The 18,103-nt window shown below is 46.7% G+C and overlaps 1 protein-coding gene across 2 annotated transcripts in view; it reads right to left on the bottom strand.

Moving 5' to 3' along the window:
• The window catches only part of DQX1 (DEAQ-box RNA dependent ATPase 1), a 512,398-nt gene that overhangs the window by 154,049 nt on the left and 340,246 nt on the right, over positions 1-18,103 (bottom strand). For both annotated transcript variants that reach the window (XM_069632365.1, XM_069632366.1), the window contains exon 6: positions 15,745-15,844. In XM_069632365.1, the coding sequence (XP_069488466.1) occupies positions 15,745-15,844 (100 nt within the window). The remainder of the gene's footprint in view (positions 1-15,744; positions 15,845-18,103) is intronic.

The following is an 18,103-nucleotide window of genomic DNA, read 5'->3' as shown; positions in this document are numbered from 1 at the left end:
CGTGCGGGGTGGTGGCGACGCCATCGACAGATTTGCCGCGATTCTGTATGGCGTGGAGGGCCCAGGGGTTGATGTCCCAGCCGCCATGGCGTCACGTGCCTTTGACGCTTTATTTGTGCAGTCTTCGTGACCAGATATTGTCCTGCCTCATGGGCTTACATGTGCCTTGCTGTGGGAAATGTTCTCTGGTGGTAGATGTGCCCTCAGGCACTTTCACAACGTCCGATGGGCGCCTTGTGGTACGTGCGCCAGGGAGAAAAAAATATCGATCCGGATGATAGAGGGCGAGAAATTTTTTTTTTTTTTTGGGGGGGTAGGGGTCACGTGGTCGCTGTGCCCCCCACTGAGTGTCCAAAAATTTGTTTGGGATGTCCGTGGGGCATCCGCGTGCTAGGCTCTCCTGAGCGCGTGAGGACTCGAACACCTCCTCGTCGCCATTGTTATGTTTCAATGTCCCGGAGCGCCCCGCACGTGGGGCTGGCTCCGACACAGTAGGCCGCACGTCCCGTGGCGCCGCGCCAGCTGGAGCACGAACAAACACACACCACACGCTTCGGTAGCTTCGCCCGGAACTGCCTCCCGATGCCGGGGGCGGGGCTTTTATTTGACGGCCCTACGTCACCGCGTAGCGGGACGTAGGGCGGATATAACAGTGCCCACTTAACCCATAGTGTGCTGAAATTAGATGAACTCCTTCCATATCTGTTAGCAAGCTGAGAATTCAAGGTTAATATGCCTTAGAGTTTAATGGAGACTTTTCCAGTGCTTGTTTGAATTCTTTTTAGGGCAACTATTAGGACATTTCTAGAATTAAGTGGCAGATCAGGGTTTTAAAAGAATAATTTTCCACAGGTTTCATTGAACACATACAACTCAGTGTAAACAGGATCCAACTTTCTCAAGCTGAAGAACTCTGTTTAGAGACTGTGTTAAAGAATCCTAGTGTTTGTCTACTACCAGAACAATTATCTATTGGGAATAAAAGGGTACACACTAATTCTAAGTGTTGGGCTATAGATTCAAAAACGTTGTGCACAAGCTATCCTAGGAAAAGACTGTGAATTTTAAGTGCCATGAGCTAGCCAAAAGAATACAAGGAATACAATTCTCTAGGCAGTTATAGAGGCGTTCTCAGGTAACTTATCCTTAGTGTTTGGAGGGATATGTTATGTTGGAATGGGAATGTAGATTTTAATAAATTCTGTATGAATCTCTCGCCTATGCAGAGACGATACCAGAAGGAGGTTGAAGATTCTGTGTCTGAGTTTGTTGTTTTGTTCACTTCCTCTTCCCCCCTGGGGTGTCACAAGCTCAGCTGGTTATACAGTTAGTTGAGAGCGCTACACTTTGGTGGGTCTGTGGGGTTCGGCAGCTCCTGCGTCAAATTGAATTTTGGTCATGACAGAATGGACCATAAAACTGTCAGGCACCAATGAAAGAGTGGCCGGCAGTTGCAAATGGATATTCAGTCCTTTAGTCACTGACTGTTTGAATAGTACCCAAGGGGGTGTTTTTTGTTCAAATGTAAACAAATTGTGATATTTAAAGAATGTTTATTCAGCAATAATGCTCAAAACTACTAGCTGCATAGTGAAGTAACTCCTCAAACTGGCCCACATTGGCCAAAAAAGTGGCCCATTTTGATTGGCCTACACTAGCATTTTTGGTACGGGCATCACGCTATTGCCCTACGGGACAGTCCGACCCTGGCGGCTCATCCATAATGGGCGAGGGGGCATCCACCCAGTGGTCCCGTCACCCATTATGGAGGAGCCGAGGAGCCAGCACAGTGAAACACTGAGCACTCCCTCAGCTGCTTTTTCCAGCTGAGGGAGTGCTCCTGGACTGGCTGAACTGACGAAGGGAAACGCTGTTTCCCTTCGACATTTCAGTTCCCCTGCCACACATGCTCACTGAGCCATGCAACGCTGGAGGTGTTTAGTTTCGCCAGCCTTGCATAGCTCATTGAAAAGGCTGGCTGGGGCACTGCAGGTCTGTATGTGTGAGGGGGGAGATCCTGCGCCTCCTCGCACATTACAGACAGAGCAACCTGGAGCGGGGCATTTCAGCACCCATGCACAGGCCCCTGCAAAAGGTACATTTATGTTCATTTATTTTTTATTTAAATATGGGTATAGATGTGTTTAAGCTTTTGTTATGAGTGAGTGTTATGGTTATGGGTGCTCGTATGAATGATAGTGTTGGTGTGTAGGTGTGTGTGTGTGTGTGTGTGTGTGTGTATTTGGTCTGTTGAGCCGATTTTGGCGAGTTGGAGGTATAAGGCGTTAGGGGGGGTTGTAGAACAAAGCTTTGTTACCCACCTGCCAAAATCAGCTCTCTATCTGAGGCGCTGTGGAGCCCAGGGGACAGGGATGGTAATTTCATTTTTTACTGGATATCTGTCATAGATGTCCAGTCAAAAATACCATGCTTTCCCCCTTGGCCCCCCAGTGGCAATTGCAAACTGTTTTGGTTTTTGCAGCTTTTTTTAAGTATGCTCTAAAATGCAACATTTTAACCCATTTTAAAATATGTATGCCGCTCCACTTAAAAAATTTGCCAGCTCCCATTGGCCCTCGGACTGTGCTGGGAACGGGGTGAGGGGGCCCAGGAACTGTGGTGGGAGTAGGATGGGTTTGAGCACTGGGATAATGGTGGGAGCAGGATGGGGAGAGCCCAGGATCTGTGATGGGGTGGGGAGAACCCAGGGACTGGGTAGGAGTGGGGTGACGGAGCCCAGCAACTCTGATCGGAGCAAGTGGGGGAGAACAGGGACTATACTGGGAGTAGGGTGCATTGACAGCGCACAATAGTTCACAGCCATTTGTACATAGTTTCCATTTGGTATTTTGGGGGGCCCGGCCTGCCCAAATGTTGCTCAGGGGGGCTCGGGCCAAAAAAGTTTGAAGACCACTGCCATAAACCCATCTACCAAGCACCACACGGTGTATGATGTCATGGTATGATCAAAGAAGAGTGATAACTAAAGAATTGTGAAACACAAAGAAGTCGCGATAGGCGAATATACCAGGCAGATGAACTTGTATGAACATTCCTGACAGGGGCATATAGCAGGTGATCTGCAAAGATTATCAGAACTACTACAGAAACACTATTACAGAACTTATGGTTTAAACAAGAGCTTTGTGAGTCCAGTGAAGACCCGATGGAAATATTAGCTAGAGAGACATTTTTGCTAGTATATCCAAGAATCCAGTGGAAAAGGGACAACCTCTGGATCGCAGGATCTTTACCCTGGAGAACATTTTTGTTGGATCCATCCTTTATGCTTTTGGATTTGAACTCTTTTTTCCAACACCAAGACACAGAAATGTCCTTGCACCCTCTATTGCTGTGTTTTAGTGAGAGGGTCAGAGTAGGATGTTTTGGACACAAGAACAAGCTTTCTTTAACAATTGACATACTGACAGACCCTTAGCTTTAGTTTCTAGGAAGGGTAGTTATACGGCTAGGGATGTATTTTCCCAACCCCTTTTGTTTAATAAAACGTCTGATTTTGAAAATATGACAACTTTGTGTCCAGTTTTCATTTCTGACCCCTCACAGCTAACTGTGCTAAGATTCAGAAGTTATTCTCCGTGCTCCTGCAGCATCTTAATTTGAAAGTCTCCTCACTTTCACTACACTCCCACGTGCTTTGTACTTAATTCTTGCAGCCACTGGGAGCCGTGCAGAGAATTCAGTCTTGGAGAGATACAGTCCCTGGGCTTGAGGCCAAGTGCAAGTCTCATACTCCTGTTCTGGATGAGTTGCAGAGGGCGGAGAGTAGAGGCAGGCAGATTTCGAAAGAGGCTGTTGCAGTAGTCCAGCCTAGAGAGAACCAGAGCTTGGGATACCATGAGCTTCTGGGCGAAGGAGAGGAAAGGAAGAATACCTCTGAGGAGGTGCAGCTGGTAGTGTGACTTCTTAGAGACGACAGATGTGAGGGGAGAAGGAGAGTGTGGAATTGAGGATGACCCCGAGGTTTTTAGCCTTACAGTTGGGAACAGGAAGAGGGCCAAGAGAGGCCAGCCAACGAGCGTCAGGGAAGGATAGAGCGGGTGTGCCAATGAGGAGAATCTCAGTCTTGCTGGCATTAAAGCAGAGAACATTGGCGGCACACCACTCCTGGATATCAGACAGACAGACACAGATGATGAGAGAAGGATATGAGGTGGCTGAAGGTAGCCTGAACATGAGCGGAGTGTCATCCGCATAGCACTGAAGGTTAGGGCAGAGGGCGGCAATGTGGTGGGCAAGAAGTGCCAGGTATTGGTTGAACAGCCAGGGAGATGGGTTAGACCCCTGGGCCACACCACAGGTAGAGACAGAGATAGAGGAGAGGAAGGACCCAAGTTGGACCTGGGAGGGTCGATCAGAGATGAAAGAAGTCAGCCAGTCCGGGGCCTGACCAGGGTTACCCAGGTTGTCATGGAGACGGCTGAGCAGGATGGCTTTCTTGACCGTATCAAAGGCAGAAAATAGATCGAGTAAGATGAGGACACAGGGGGTGTTGGAGTCAATATTGGAGAGCAGGTCTTCACTGATGTTCAGGAGAGCAGTTTCCATGATTCTGGCAGCTCTGAAGCCAGACTGATGGTCATGAAGACAACCAACAGATTCAGTGTGAAGATAAAGCTATGAGATGGCCAGTCCTGTCTAATAGTATTTAAGGTCTCACTTATCCCCTTTCAGGTGCTTGGATACATCAGGTTGGTTCTTGTAATCTTCGCTTGGCTTTTTCTCACTCTCAAAGTCTTCATTCTTGGAGCATAATGAAACTGTGACCACTCTAGTCAAAGTCCTGGATAAAAGGCAGTTTAGAATTTTCCTCAGGAGTCCACACTAGCTCACCACTGCTTTCTACCAATCAATTTTGGGAAGCATGCACACCATCTTGGAAAGGGAATGTACCAGGCCCTTAAAGGAATCAAAGTTAAGAAAAGAACTGGGCCTTGTCCATGCTCACTCACATCTCGTGTGCAAAACATCTGCCCCCTCTGTGGACCACTCGCACATGTCATACCAATTGTAAAGAGTTCCAGCGCTATCGCCGTGAGTTCAAAAGAAGGCGTTCGGCAGCGGTCATCTGTTAGATTGTGAGTGCCTTGCCCTGCACCCAACATAGAAACCTTGCTAGTCCAATTGTAAACAGTCGAACTGCGCCACACCATAAAGTTCAAGAAGTACAGATGTTTACTGTTTTTGTTTACTGTTTAGTGGATCAGATTGGACAAGTTTCCTTGGTAAATATGCCTCTTTTTTCATCTCTATTTACAATCTTGACAAATTCCCAACTGCCGCAGATTTTGTCCGCGGTTGTTTATCTACCAATATGGCTAATAGTTGTTTTTTGTTATTCTTTCTTTCTTCTTATCTTTGGACTGCCTTGATGCCACTACTTGAATCGGTAAAATGAATAACTCTTTTTTTACATAAAACTGTTTGTTATATGTATTCTTAGGCTAATATGCATTGCTATATATCTTATTTAATGTTGGCATCAATGATCTACAATTTGTGTTTGATTATATACATGTGGTGCAACCTCGAATGGCCCCATAATTTGGCCCATCTATTTTGAATGGCAATGTTAACATCATGTGTATGTGAAAAAATGTATTATGATACTAATTTACTAATTCTAACAGCCTCAGAAGAAGAGCTACGCTCAAAACACGTGTCAGGCTGTCCAGTGCATGAATTAAAACAAAGTACATCTGTACTTCTTGAAATTTTTGGTGTGGCGCAGTTCGACTGTTTACACTTGGACTAGCAAGTTTTCTCTGTTGGGTGCAGGGCAAGGCACTCACAATCTAACAGTTGACCGCTGCCGAACGCCTTCTTTTGAACTCACGGAGATAGCGCTGGAACTCTCTGGGCCTTCTTTGCCCACCACTCTCGCATGTCTCTTGAAGTACCTTCCCTGTTGGACCCTGACTGGAGTGCTTTACATTCATACGGGGAAGAACTTGGTGGCGGAAGCAGAACACAAGAGATTGGGAGCGAGCAACAGGGTTGGGAGAGGGTGGGCAATTTGGCAGCAAGGGATCTGCAAGCAACCAGACAAGGGAACAGTCGGGAGCAGATCACCCACTCAGGACAGGTGGGAAGTGGAGGATGTGTGGACCTACGTTTTAGGGAGGAGTCAATCCTTGAAGAGGGGGGGTCTTGAGCCCTTTTCTGAACTGAAGAAGTGGCAGGGCAAACCTGTTCTTGACTTGGAGGGGGTTCCAGAGTCTTGGGGCGTAGACTGAAAAGCTGGTCTTCTAGTTCATTCCCTCCTGCACTGGCAGAGTTCAAGTCTGCAAATGTCCTTACTTCTGACGCATAGTAGGCTTCAGGAGATGCTTAGTTTCTTCCTGAGTTGGCTATACGACTTCCAGGTGACAGCCTTGTAGATGGTGCAGCAGGTTTTAAAGATGATAAATGCTTGCAGTGGATGCTAATGCAGTTGACGAGGGACGGTTATGAGGTAACATTTGTGGAGTCCTTTGATGAGAAGTGCAGCAGCATGCAGGACACATCTCAGGGGTGCCAAAGTAGTTGCCTCCCAAAGGGGCATTGCCACCATCTAGGTGGGGGAGGAACAAGGGTTGAACAGCAGATCTGAAGTAATTTACAGGATGAAAGACATGGTTTTCTGAAGGAGAGAGTTGGTACCACTGTTCTGGTACTTTGGTACACTTACAAACGACTTGTTTGCTCAATCCAAAACCTATTTAACCCCTTAAAGAGACTCCCAGCCTCCTGAAGTGAGTTTCATTGGATTGAGACCTGTGACACTAAGGGCGCCAGGTCTCTGCATATCTAGCTTGGGAAAGACTTCTTATACCGCATTTCTATGGTTTTGTTTTGTGTTTTCCAACTCTTATTTCCAGTCTAGTCATTCTCGATTTTTTCATTACATACCTGGTTCTACTTCTTCCTTCACTTGTTTTTCTACACTTAGAAATAGTTTTCAGAATACTGTATACTGTATTTTAAAAGTGAAGTGCTACTTCTCTTAGCACAGCACACCAAGGTAATTGCGTATATAATATAGTTGTGACTGCTTTAGTGTTACTTGCCTATGAAATTTCATTGCTAAGAGTTTCTGAATGTGTTCCTTCCCCACTCTCATGCTCTCAAGTCTAAGCGTGCTGTTCAGTCACACGACCCAGAAAAAAATGTGGCTAGACATTAGCGTTTGTCCTCGTTCATCAGAATAGAGTGGCCTCTGGGGCCTATTCTCAAAATCCATTTTAGAATGGACCATAAGCAGAACCCTTTTTCCTTGATTACAAAAATCCCAACAGGATGCATTGAATAGGCTCACAGAGTGGAAGAAGTTCAGAGATTGGGAAGACTTAAAAGGTGTCCCAAGGCTCCACCAAGCGATATTCTGGTAATGTTTAATTATGTCCAGCCCAAGGAAAAGGCAATAGCAGCCTTCAGGGCCGACACCAAATTGAGAACTGTGGTGGGTCGGAAGGAGGTGTCAATTTTGTGCTTTCCGTGGTCCTATATTTGGAATGTTTTCTCTGGCAGTTGGTTCCTCATACTCTTGTCTTCCCTGGTAAGCACTTCCTATTCTTTAATTTCAGGCTTTCCTGAGTTGGGGTTTATCTTGAATCTTTTTCAGGCTTCCTTGCAATGAATGCGCTCTTAGATTCTTTCCTCTTGTCCTGTTCATAGGGGTTCTCCTCTTCCTATGAGGGGATTGGTTTCCAGTCTCTGCGTGTTCCCCCCACCTCAGTTGGGTAAACCCCTTTTGTTGTGTTCTTTTCACTTCTCTTGTTAACTGGTTTCCCTTAATATCTCGTCCACTGGACTGGGACAAGTTTCTCTTATATTAACCCTCTACCCCAACCAGGTTATTTGTTACTGGTTTGCTCTACTTTTTACAATTCCAATTACGGTCTTACCCTTACTTTCTTGTCCTTAGAACTGGGACAAGTTTCTTCAGATCGATTATGGGGACCCTGTGGCCTCCTGCTTCTCCAGTTTCCCTGGATATCTCTCTGTTTGTTTATTTATTTGGTAATGCGCTCCAAGCCCATGGGCAGCTGGGCGCAACAATACAAGTATACTCGAAACTTAGTTGCATAGCCTGACACAGGCTGTTACAAGGACAGAGAAGGTTACAGCAGAGGAAATCAGAGATACAGTACATATGGGATCATAACTAGTGAGCATTAGAGGAGTAACGTCTTGACATATGTATAGCAAGATCAGCTAGGTAAGGATGAGTATTACATATCATTGTCATGCAACCATTTGAGAGCGTTACATCTAAATCTAGTGTAGGGTAATGGGCGTCTGAGGTCAGGAGGGAGTGTGTTCCATGATTGTGCAGCTCTACCAGGGAAGCTAGATCCACCCGCCGTGGTAAGTTTGAATCTCGGGACTTCAAGTAAGAAGGTGTTAGCAGATTTCGTCAGTCGGTTTGTGGGTCTCCAGTTGATTCTTTCAGCTAGGTAGGGGGGTGCTTGATTGTTGAGGCATTTGGACGTGAGAGAAATAGTTTTAAGGAGGATTCTTCCCTTTATTTTCAGCCAGTGGGCCTCAGTCCGGTATTTGGAGATATGCTCTCTACGTGGGATATTCAAAGCTGCTCTTAAGACATTATTTTGTAATCTCTGGAGTTTGTCAGTGACCGACTTATTTGCACCCGAGTATAGCGCGTTGCAATAGTCCAGTATGTACATAAGAGCATTAGCCAAGGTGAGGCAGCTGGCACTGGACAGGAATGGTCTGGCAGCACGGATGAGTTTACACGTGTAAGTGGTTGTAGAGGCGAGGGAGTTCACTTGCTTTTTAAGGGAGAGAGCTGAGTCGAGGTAAAAACCTAGAGTTTTAACCTCTCGCATAACCTTAATGGTGTTGTTGTCAATGTTAAATGAGGCATAGTCCGGGGTGAGTTTAGTTAGGTTATGGTCTGAGCCAAGGAGCAGGATTTCAGTTTTATCGTCGTTCAGGCAGAGGCCTTGGGTGGCCATCCATGCCTGAATGAGGATGTATATTTTGTTCACCAAAGCCAGGTCCGTTACATAGTTGCCCGAAAGAGGTATGAGGATCTGGGTGTCAGCTGCATAATTTGTGTAGGTGACACCCAATCTGTCCAACTTGTCGAACAATGGCTTGGTGAAGATGTTGTACATAGTGGGAGAGACACAGGATCCCTGTGGGACTCCACATGTAATTTGGATGGGATCAGGACAGGTAGAGGTGGAAGACTCTAATGGTCCGGTTGGCTAGAAAAGATTGGACCCATGCTAAAGCTTCCCCTGTGAGGTTGGCCGCAAGCTTGAGGTGGGTGCATAAAACTGCGTGATCCACCAAATCAAAAGCTGCTGATAAGTCCAGTAGGAGTAGCAGTGCTGTTTTCCCACTATCCTTGAATTCCTCAATTTTGGTTTTAAGATCTATCAAGGCTGTCTCAGTGCCATGGAGAGGGCGGAAGCCCGATTGGCGCAAGCCTAGTAGATGGTTAGCTTCTAAGTAATCTTGAATTTGGAGTAGGAAGGGTACAGTGGTGATAGGCCTATAATTGGTTGGGATGGATGGATCAAGAGTTTGTTTTTTAAGAAGGGGGAGGACCCAGGATTCTTTAAGGTTGGCTGGCACTGTGTTAGATTTGAAAGAGGAGTTAATGAGCTTCGAGATAAACGGGTCTAGATCTCTAGCTGCGTCCTTTATTATTTGAGCTGGGCAACTGTCACCCTTACAGTGGGAGGGCTTCAGTGAGAGGATAACCTTTTCAGTGTTGATGATGGAGATCGGTTTGAAGCTAAAGGGGGAGATAGTATTAGGTTCAGTCAGTAAAGGTACTTGTTGATCAGAGGGAGCGAGGGTGTCCTTTTTATTGGTTATTTTGAGTTGGAGGGTGGAGATTTTATTCGATAGGGCGTTCTGTATATTAGTGCACCATGTCTTGTCCTTGGGGACCGTGTCAGTTGGTTGGATGGGGGATTCCATTTCCCAGAGGATGGCAAAAAGTTCCTTGGTATTAGATTTGGCATTACTAATTCTGTCATTGAATAGGTTTTTTTTGTATTGATAATTTCTAACTTGTAGTAGTTAGCAAATTGGGTTAAGTTATCTTTATTGTTGTCAGTGGGTGAATTACGCCAGATAGTTTGGAGTTTTCGTTTCTGCTTTCTAAGGTCCTTAAGTTGGGGTGTGAACAAGGCATTGAGGTGGGCTTCTTGTTTGGCTTTGCGTAGTTTAGGTGGTGCAATGGTATCTAGTGCATGAGACATAGCTTTATTAAAGGTGTCTACTAGGGTGTCTGGGTCAGTATTGTTCTCCAGGCCATTGATAGTGGGCAAGAGGAGGGGGGTGAGTTTTTCTGTAGTAATGTCTTTTTTACTTCTGGTAGGGAGTGGTGGTATAATTTTGATAATTTTAGGGCTGAGGAGGTCAAGTGTGGCACTGAAGGTTATTAGATAGTGGTCGGTCCATGGTTGAGGGATGATGTCAGTGATGACTATGTTGCAGTTAAGTTCAGATACCCAGTCAAGGGTTCTACCTTTAACGTGTGTGGGGGTGAGGACTTTTTGGGTAAGCCTGTGGTCAGTTAGGATAGCTGTTATAGAGAGGGCATTTTTGTTATCTGGCTCGTTAAAGCCAATGTTAAAATCGCCCAGCAACAGCGTTTGCGAGTGGTTTTGGGTATTGTTGGCTATAAGGGTGGTAAGGTCATCTTTGAATGTTCCCAAGGGACCTGGGGGCATATAGATCAAGAGAATAGTTAACATACGGTTGTTAGAGAGTTGTAATTTTGCTGAGAGTACTTCGCAGGAAGCGCAGGGAGGTGAGGTGGTGAGTCTGATAGGCAGACTGGTTTTAGCGATGATGGCTAGTCCACCACCTTTAGAATTAGGTCTATCTACTCTGTGGATCTGGTAATTGTCAGGTACGGCTAGCATCAGGGAGGATCCTGCTGCCTCGTGGAGCCAAGTTTCTGTTACGGCAAGGAGGTCGATGCTGCTATTATTTAGTATGTCAGCAATTTCAGTTGCATGGGCTACCCTGGATCTGGCGTTGATAAGGGATCCAGTAAGTGATAAAGTATTCTTAGGAAAGGGAAGGCTAGCAGCTTTATCTGTGTGCTTGTTTCGACTCAGGTGTTTCTTTTTGTGAAGGTGAGTGGGGTTTGTGGCCAGATTTGAAGGTTTCGTGGCTTGAGTTTGCTTTTCCAAATGCGTCTGTATGGTTAGGGATCTAACGGTATTGTTAACGCTGTTTCTATTAGGTTCATATATGCAAGGTAGTCTTGCCCTAAGTCTCCGGTTTCTGTCTGTGAGGGGGCTAGTGCTGTAGGTAGCAAAGGCCATGATTGTGGTTAGGAGGGTCAAGGAGGTCAGGTTTCTGCACATGGTAGTGGGAGAAGTTACTCCCTTACTTCGCTAGAGTGTCTGGCTAGGGTGTTGCAATATAGAATGCGGGTGGCTAGCTGTAGCCAGGGGTTCACCTGCTACATAAATGGGAAGTCTGGGTTACAATTGTGGGCCAAGTGTTTGCTTAACGCATACCACTGAGCTGGGGGAGCTATAGTAATTATGAGCTGCGGTGTAAGGACAGGGCCAGGGATGAGTAGCGATATTTTCAAGTAATCTAGATGCGACAAGCTTCTGTAGACTAGAGATGGTAATAACAAGGCTAGCTGAACACACCAAGGCAGTCAGAATGCAGATTACTGCCACTTCTAGCACATAGGTGCACAAAGTAACAGGGCTAACAGGGCACATCAAGGCAGTAGCAGGTTAACTAGGCATATCAGGGCAAACTAAATGCAAAATGCAACTGTGCACCTGTGTGCTCGAAATGGCAGTAACAGGGCTAGTGGGACACATCAGGCAATATCAGGCTAACTGGCATATCAGGGCAAACTAAATGCAAAATGCAATCAGGCAATAGCAGGCTAACTGGCATATCAGGGCAAACTAAATGCAAAATGCAATTAGGCAATAGCAGGCTAACTAGGCATATCAGGGCAAACTAAATGCAAAATGCAACTGTGCACCTATGTGCTCGAAATGGCAGTAACAGGGCTAGTAGGACGCATCAGGCAATAGTAGGCTAATTGGCATATCAGGGCAAACTAAATGCAAAATGCAATCAGGCAATAGCAGGCTAACTGGCATATCAGGGCAGACTAAATGCTGCTGTGCCCCTAAGTGCCGCGGATATCTACAGTAGAAGGGCTATATACGAGAATACCGGCAGGTTAGGTGCTACTGTGCATTGGTGAGTGGATGGTTTTAGCAGTAGCATTAAGAGAAAACAAAACAGTGCAATGTTTAGTAGTGCCATATAGTGCTGAGCAACACAAAATTACGTTTAGTACCATGGTGTACATGACTTAATGGTTATTTGCCACACCTCCGTGTAAAGAGTGGGACACGCGTGGGATGCAGGAAGGAGGGAAGGCAGTACACGAGATATGCTATACTTAAACGTTGTGAGGCACGATCCAGGTCAGGATGCAGATGGTGACATACCGTGGATGTGTAACATGTAATATAGTCCGTAGTGCGTCTCTCCGTGGTGGTTGGCAGTCCTGGAGAGGATAAGGCAATGGGCAGAGGAAGCGCTAGGACCCTGAGCTGCCCGCAGCACGGCACGCTCGGTCAGCTCAGTCAGGTGCCTTGGTTCCTGTGCCTTAGTTCGTGGGCCGGCGCTCGCCTGCCGGCGGTGTGGATTGGCTGGTTGTTGAGACTAGCAGCCAATCCTGGAGCTTCCTGGCTCAATGGCACAAGTGGGGAGGGTGCAGGAGGCAGGGCCGCCATGATGAAGTGTGGGGAGTCCTCGTGGCAATCAATGGTGGCGAACACTCGTTTTTAACAAAAGTGGCATAAAAACCACGTTTTTTGCAAAATTCTTTATTAATGGTTGCAATGCGGCCTGGGGGAGTAAAACAAAGTGGAATGGGCGCGGGATGCAATTTCAGCCGTAATAATGCCTTGGGCTCCGTAAAATGCCCCAGGCCTTACCTTAACACCCGGCAGGGGTGAAGGTGCTGATATGGCTGCTCCTGCAGCTGGGAGAGCAGGTAGAGCTCGCGCTCTGATGCAAAGGGGACTGGAAGGCAGAAGGCTCAGTCAGGTGCCTTGGTTCCTGTGCCTTAGTTCGTGGGCTGGCGCTCGCCTGCCGGCGGTGTGGATTGGCTAGTTGTTGAGACTACAGCCAATCCTGGAGCTTCCTGGCTCAATGGCACAAGTGGGGAGGGTGCAGGAGGCAGGGGTGGCCATGATGAAGTGTGGGGAGTCCTCGTGGCAATCAATGGCGGCGAACACTCGTTTTTAACAAAAGTGGCATAAAAACCACGTTTTTTCCAAAATTCTGTATTAATGGTTGCAATGCGGCCAGGGGGAGTAAAACAGAGTGGAACGGGCGCGGGATGCAATTTCAGCTGTAATAATGTCTCTGTATGCAGGGAAAGGTCGGGGGGCACAGACCTCGCTCGAGTACGCTTTCGTGCTCTTCTCGGTCGCCGGCTTCTCGATCCCTCGTTGGGGTGATCATGCCACCACCAGATACCTTGTTCCTTCTTTCCTCCTGACAATGCTTTCCTCGCGTATGCACATGCCGGGCCTCTGGGCTTTATAAAGGCATTCTCTGCCTTGTTGAAAGTCGCAGGCTCCAAAACTCGCCTTTGAGCCCACAAGGCGTGATGCCACGATGTCCCAGTTATATATACGTCTATTGGTAAAGAGCCATCTTCCTTTTCTTTTCCACATGGGTTTCTCTTTGCATTGCCTTCAGCCAAATGAAAATGTGTCAGGTTATTTGTTATAAGAGGCAGTCCCATGCATGCTGCGATAGTAGGTGGTTTAGTGAGTTCCACAAAGGAACGGGAAAGGGAGTCTCTTCTCTTCACCACCCTCCCCGGGGTGGGTGAGCTTTCAATGTGGGTGCGCTCCATCTTCGCCCACGCAGCATGGCCCAGGACTTCACTCTCCTTCAGACTGCTCGGGTAGCCTGTAGCCCTCCGGCCACCCAACTGTTGGTGGGGATCCTCATTACACACGCAGCCCCGGACTGGGGCATCAGTCACTCAGGCGGATCACTGCCTCCCAGGGCACATTTGCGTCTTGAGGGCCGCCCTGCACAAGCAGAACCGGATGCAGGCCCTTCTCTTCACCCCGGCTAGGCCACACACACGGCCTGATGCTAAACTTCCCGCCGGGCTGCAGTTGGCAGACACAGCCCGGCTCAGCTCACCTATAAAGCCCCGGGTGGCTGCCCAAGGTTGCGACCTTCGAGGGACCGCAGCTTTTCTTTCTCTTTTGCTTTTTTCCCAAGGTTTCCTTCTGTGTTTTCTGTTACTTCCCCTCCTTTCAACTGTCACTTTTCAACTGTCTTTCTCGCATTCCTTTTTGGAGCTTCTTAAGACCAGTCAACCTTTTTTCAACAGGGAAGACCTGCCTTTTGGGTATTGTCCCAGTGTTCCATGTGTCCCCCATGGTGGGGAACTTGGTATGTTCAGGTAAGTCTATTTAAAGGACATACACATTTAATAAAGCTTTTAATAAACTCCTTCTGGTGTGTCTTGTATTTCTTAATATATGTATTTTTATACTTACCCATAAACACCTATCTTTAAGGGTCCCGTTTGAGCCACGGGTTACAATGATAACTTCAAAGGAGGAGGGTCTAGTTAACAGAAAGCGCAGCACATAATTGTGAGTGTGACAGAGCAACAGAGGAGCAATAGGAAGCACATCCACGACTACCACTAGCAATGTATTGCAATGATGAATGATAGGGGCACTTAAGACCACTCATGTTGACTTTGCCCTTAACTGCAGGAAAAATAATGGCAAGACACAATGAGAAGACATATTTGCTGGATGCTCTCTGGGTGCCCCCGCCATGATTGTCAGTAGCACCATTATGAAATGCTAAATGACAGTAGGAAAACATGTCCTTGCTTGCGGCACAAATATGCCACCCAACCTGGCTCTGTAAACGTACACACACACACACACCATCTCTCTCAAGCAGCCATTCATATGCCCACACTGCAATCTCAGATGCACATTTACACAGACTCCCATGTTCAAAGGCATGCATACACATCTAGCCTCCTTGCATGCATAAGCAGGCATACACAACTGCTGGTTTTCCCTTACCAGTTTCTTTCCAGCCTGGGGATGAACACTGCTTCGGATTTCCAGCTCCTGTGCTTCATGTAGGCAAAAAGCAGGAAGCACTTCCTAGTGATGACATGCGTGGTGGGGCTGGAGCACCTCAATTTCGCTGGCCAATGAGTTCTTAATGTGAGGGGTGGCACAGTAGCACCCACTACACACATTTAGGACTGTTCTTCCCTAGTCCCCATCCCCAATGGATCATGCAAAGCAAGGGGAGCAACACGGCCCAGACTTGCATCTCCTATCGGGCATGCACAGTGGAGAACTGAAATGAAAAGAGAAACCATGTTTCCCTTTACATTTGTGGTGGCTACTCTGTATTGGGTGGAGGGTTGGCTTACTGTCACCCAGGAAGAGGTTGGCACCTACAGAGAAGGTTTGAAAGAAAGCTGTGGTTCAGCCTTTCTTGACTCTACAAATAGGTATTAGGAAAGGGTTCCTGAGCTATGATGCTCCCGGTCAGAATCCTGACATCTCAGGAAATAAATGAGTGTTCTCACATTTCAGAGCATCCTTATGTCAATAGGTTACACTTTGAGATCCTTGGTACAAAATCAGAGTCTAGCTGTGCATGGAATGAAACAGCTGCACTTGGTCTCACCTGGTGGACATCCCAGCACACGCCTCTTCCGTAACTCTGCCTGGCTCTTACTGATGGGCCGAAAGACCTGAGAATCTGCTCGGATCCTGGGACTGTAAACCTGGTTGTGAACAAAAGAATAGAAGGTCTGAGGAAAGAAGCAACATGGCAGTGAAAGCATTCAGGAAATGTACAAAAGAACAGAAGGGGATGAGGGGTGATGGAATACTAGGTCCCCGCTCAATAAATCCCCAACAATAATATGTCATTTTGTTAGGGGATTGTCATTTAGCAAGGTTTCATACAGGTAAAGTCCAACAAGGTAGAGTAATAGTACAATTACGATAAAGATCAAAGGGTCACCTCAATTACCCACGAAGTCAGGCGGTCACCAACCTAAACTCAAAGAGTAGTGGAGTGTTAGAGGTGGGGCTTAGCCACGCTATAGGGCAATTATAACTTGTTTGTGCACTTGCAAGGTTGAGCTGGAGCCGACTGGAATTGGCAGTATTCATGTTTTGGTGCGGACAAGTCACTGAGAATTCAGCAGTTCAGGAACGTGCCAAGGAGAGATAGGGTGAACAGTGAGCAACCCCTCAACTGAAATGAACCCAAGGACAGAGGAACTATGCTAACTTCACCTACAGTGAAGGTTTGTCCAGGATGATTGGACAGGGCCATACAGGCTGGTCAGCATGATAAGGTGACCCCCAGCACTGTAGCCCACTGAAAGGTCAAGTATGACCAACGAAACTCGTTATCCATTGTCCATCTGCTTCATAGCATCCTCTCCAATGAGGTGCTTTAAATCCGGCCTAGTGCTCCGAACCCAGACTGTAACAGAGGTGAACAGCGCTTGAGGTCTAGTAAGGCCTTAAGTGTTTTGCCGACCACCTTTGCCATGATTTCAACCAAGGTTGGGATGGTGGAAATCCACAAGTGGCTAAAGCCTTTTGAATAGTAGTAACATTACCCCTCTGTGCTCTAGCACCTTGAAGCATCGCATGTGCTAAATGGAATCATCAATAATGATCTCAGGCCCAAATAACCGGACAGACTCAAAGAATATGGCAAAGTACTACTTTATTCTCAGCATAAAATAAAATTGGGCAACCTGGCGAACAACAAACTTTAGACCATGCACTCACACTTCCTTTGTATAATCAGAATTGCTTTATATATTCAATGGAGGGATTGGTTAAGGGAACAAATGGGCCTGTATATCATAAGTATTAGTAATATTACTGGACGCCCCTTATCTAATAGGCATGCCTTGAACCATCTCTAACTACGTATAATATAGATAGCAGAAAAAAAGCAACGGTTGGCCTGTGCAACATTGCATAGCGTGTTGCTACAAAGACCCTCTAATTGGTCGGCATTCTCTCCCACCTTGGACTTTTGGCTGGTTAGCAGCACGTAAGCAAAATGAAACTGATGCAGAGAGCAACGTCCAACTACTACCCACTTGCCCAATTAGTCCATCATCTCTCATTGGTCAGACCCCAAGGCAAGGCTTCACCTTTATAGTTAAACTTGCATCCTGTTCTCTGTTCTGGGACTTTTAAGGGAGTGTAGGTACATAATTATCGTTGTCTGCATCTTAACGAATAGCCCATGTTTTCGACTTCTGAATTACGTGTGAGGAGACCACAATTCTGTTCATTTTTGACTTTTTTTTTACTGCTTTTTGATTTAATTAAGCTGGGTGTCATTACTCCCTTTGGCCTCTGGAGACTTGCTCACTCCACTTTGCATAGGCTATTTGCAACTTTAATTGTCCAATAGTTGGCTCTTGAAAATGTTTTATTCTTTGCTTAATCTAAGAGGAATACGTTTACGTACATGGCCTATCCTCGACTCCCTTTGTGCCTTGCAATTATCCGTTGAAGTGGCACCTCCTCAGAGGTATTCTGCCTTTCCGCTCCTTCCCCCAGAAGCTCACTGTCTTTCGAGCCCTGGTTCTCTCCAGGCTGGTTATTGAAACAGGCTCTTTCTAAATCGACCTTCTCTCTCCGCCCAGAACAGGACTGCAAGACTTGTTCTTTGCCTCAAGTCCTGAAATCTTTTCATTGGCTCCCAAAGGCTGCAGGGATTACATTCAAGACCCTTTGCATTGTCCACGAGTCTTTCTGGAGCCTGGGTCCAAAATATCTTAAACTGTCCCTCCGTAAATACCTTCCCTCTTGATCACTTCAATCCTCTGCTTCCAACTCCCTCAGGGTCAGTCGCTTCTCAAAGAAACAAGCTGGGGGTAGATCTCTGTCTTCAGCAGAGGGCTCCCTCTGGAACAGCTTCCCTGATACTCTGAAACTTAAGGAGAACCATCTCCGGTTCCGGAAGCACCTCAAGACCTTCCTCTTTGCTTCTGCCTTCGCTC

The sequence above is a fragment of the Ambystoma mexicanum genome, chromosome 6q (genome assembly GCF_040938575.1).
Source record: "Ambystoma mexicanum isolate Mex_15411 chromosome 6q, UKY_AmexF1_1, whole genome shotgun sequence".
Classification (NCBI taxonomy): domain Eukaryota; kingdom Metazoa; phylum Chordata; class Amphibia; order Caudata; family Ambystomatidae; genus Ambystoma; species Ambystoma mexicanum.
This window is presented reverse-complemented; position numbering and strand designations above follow the sequence as displayed.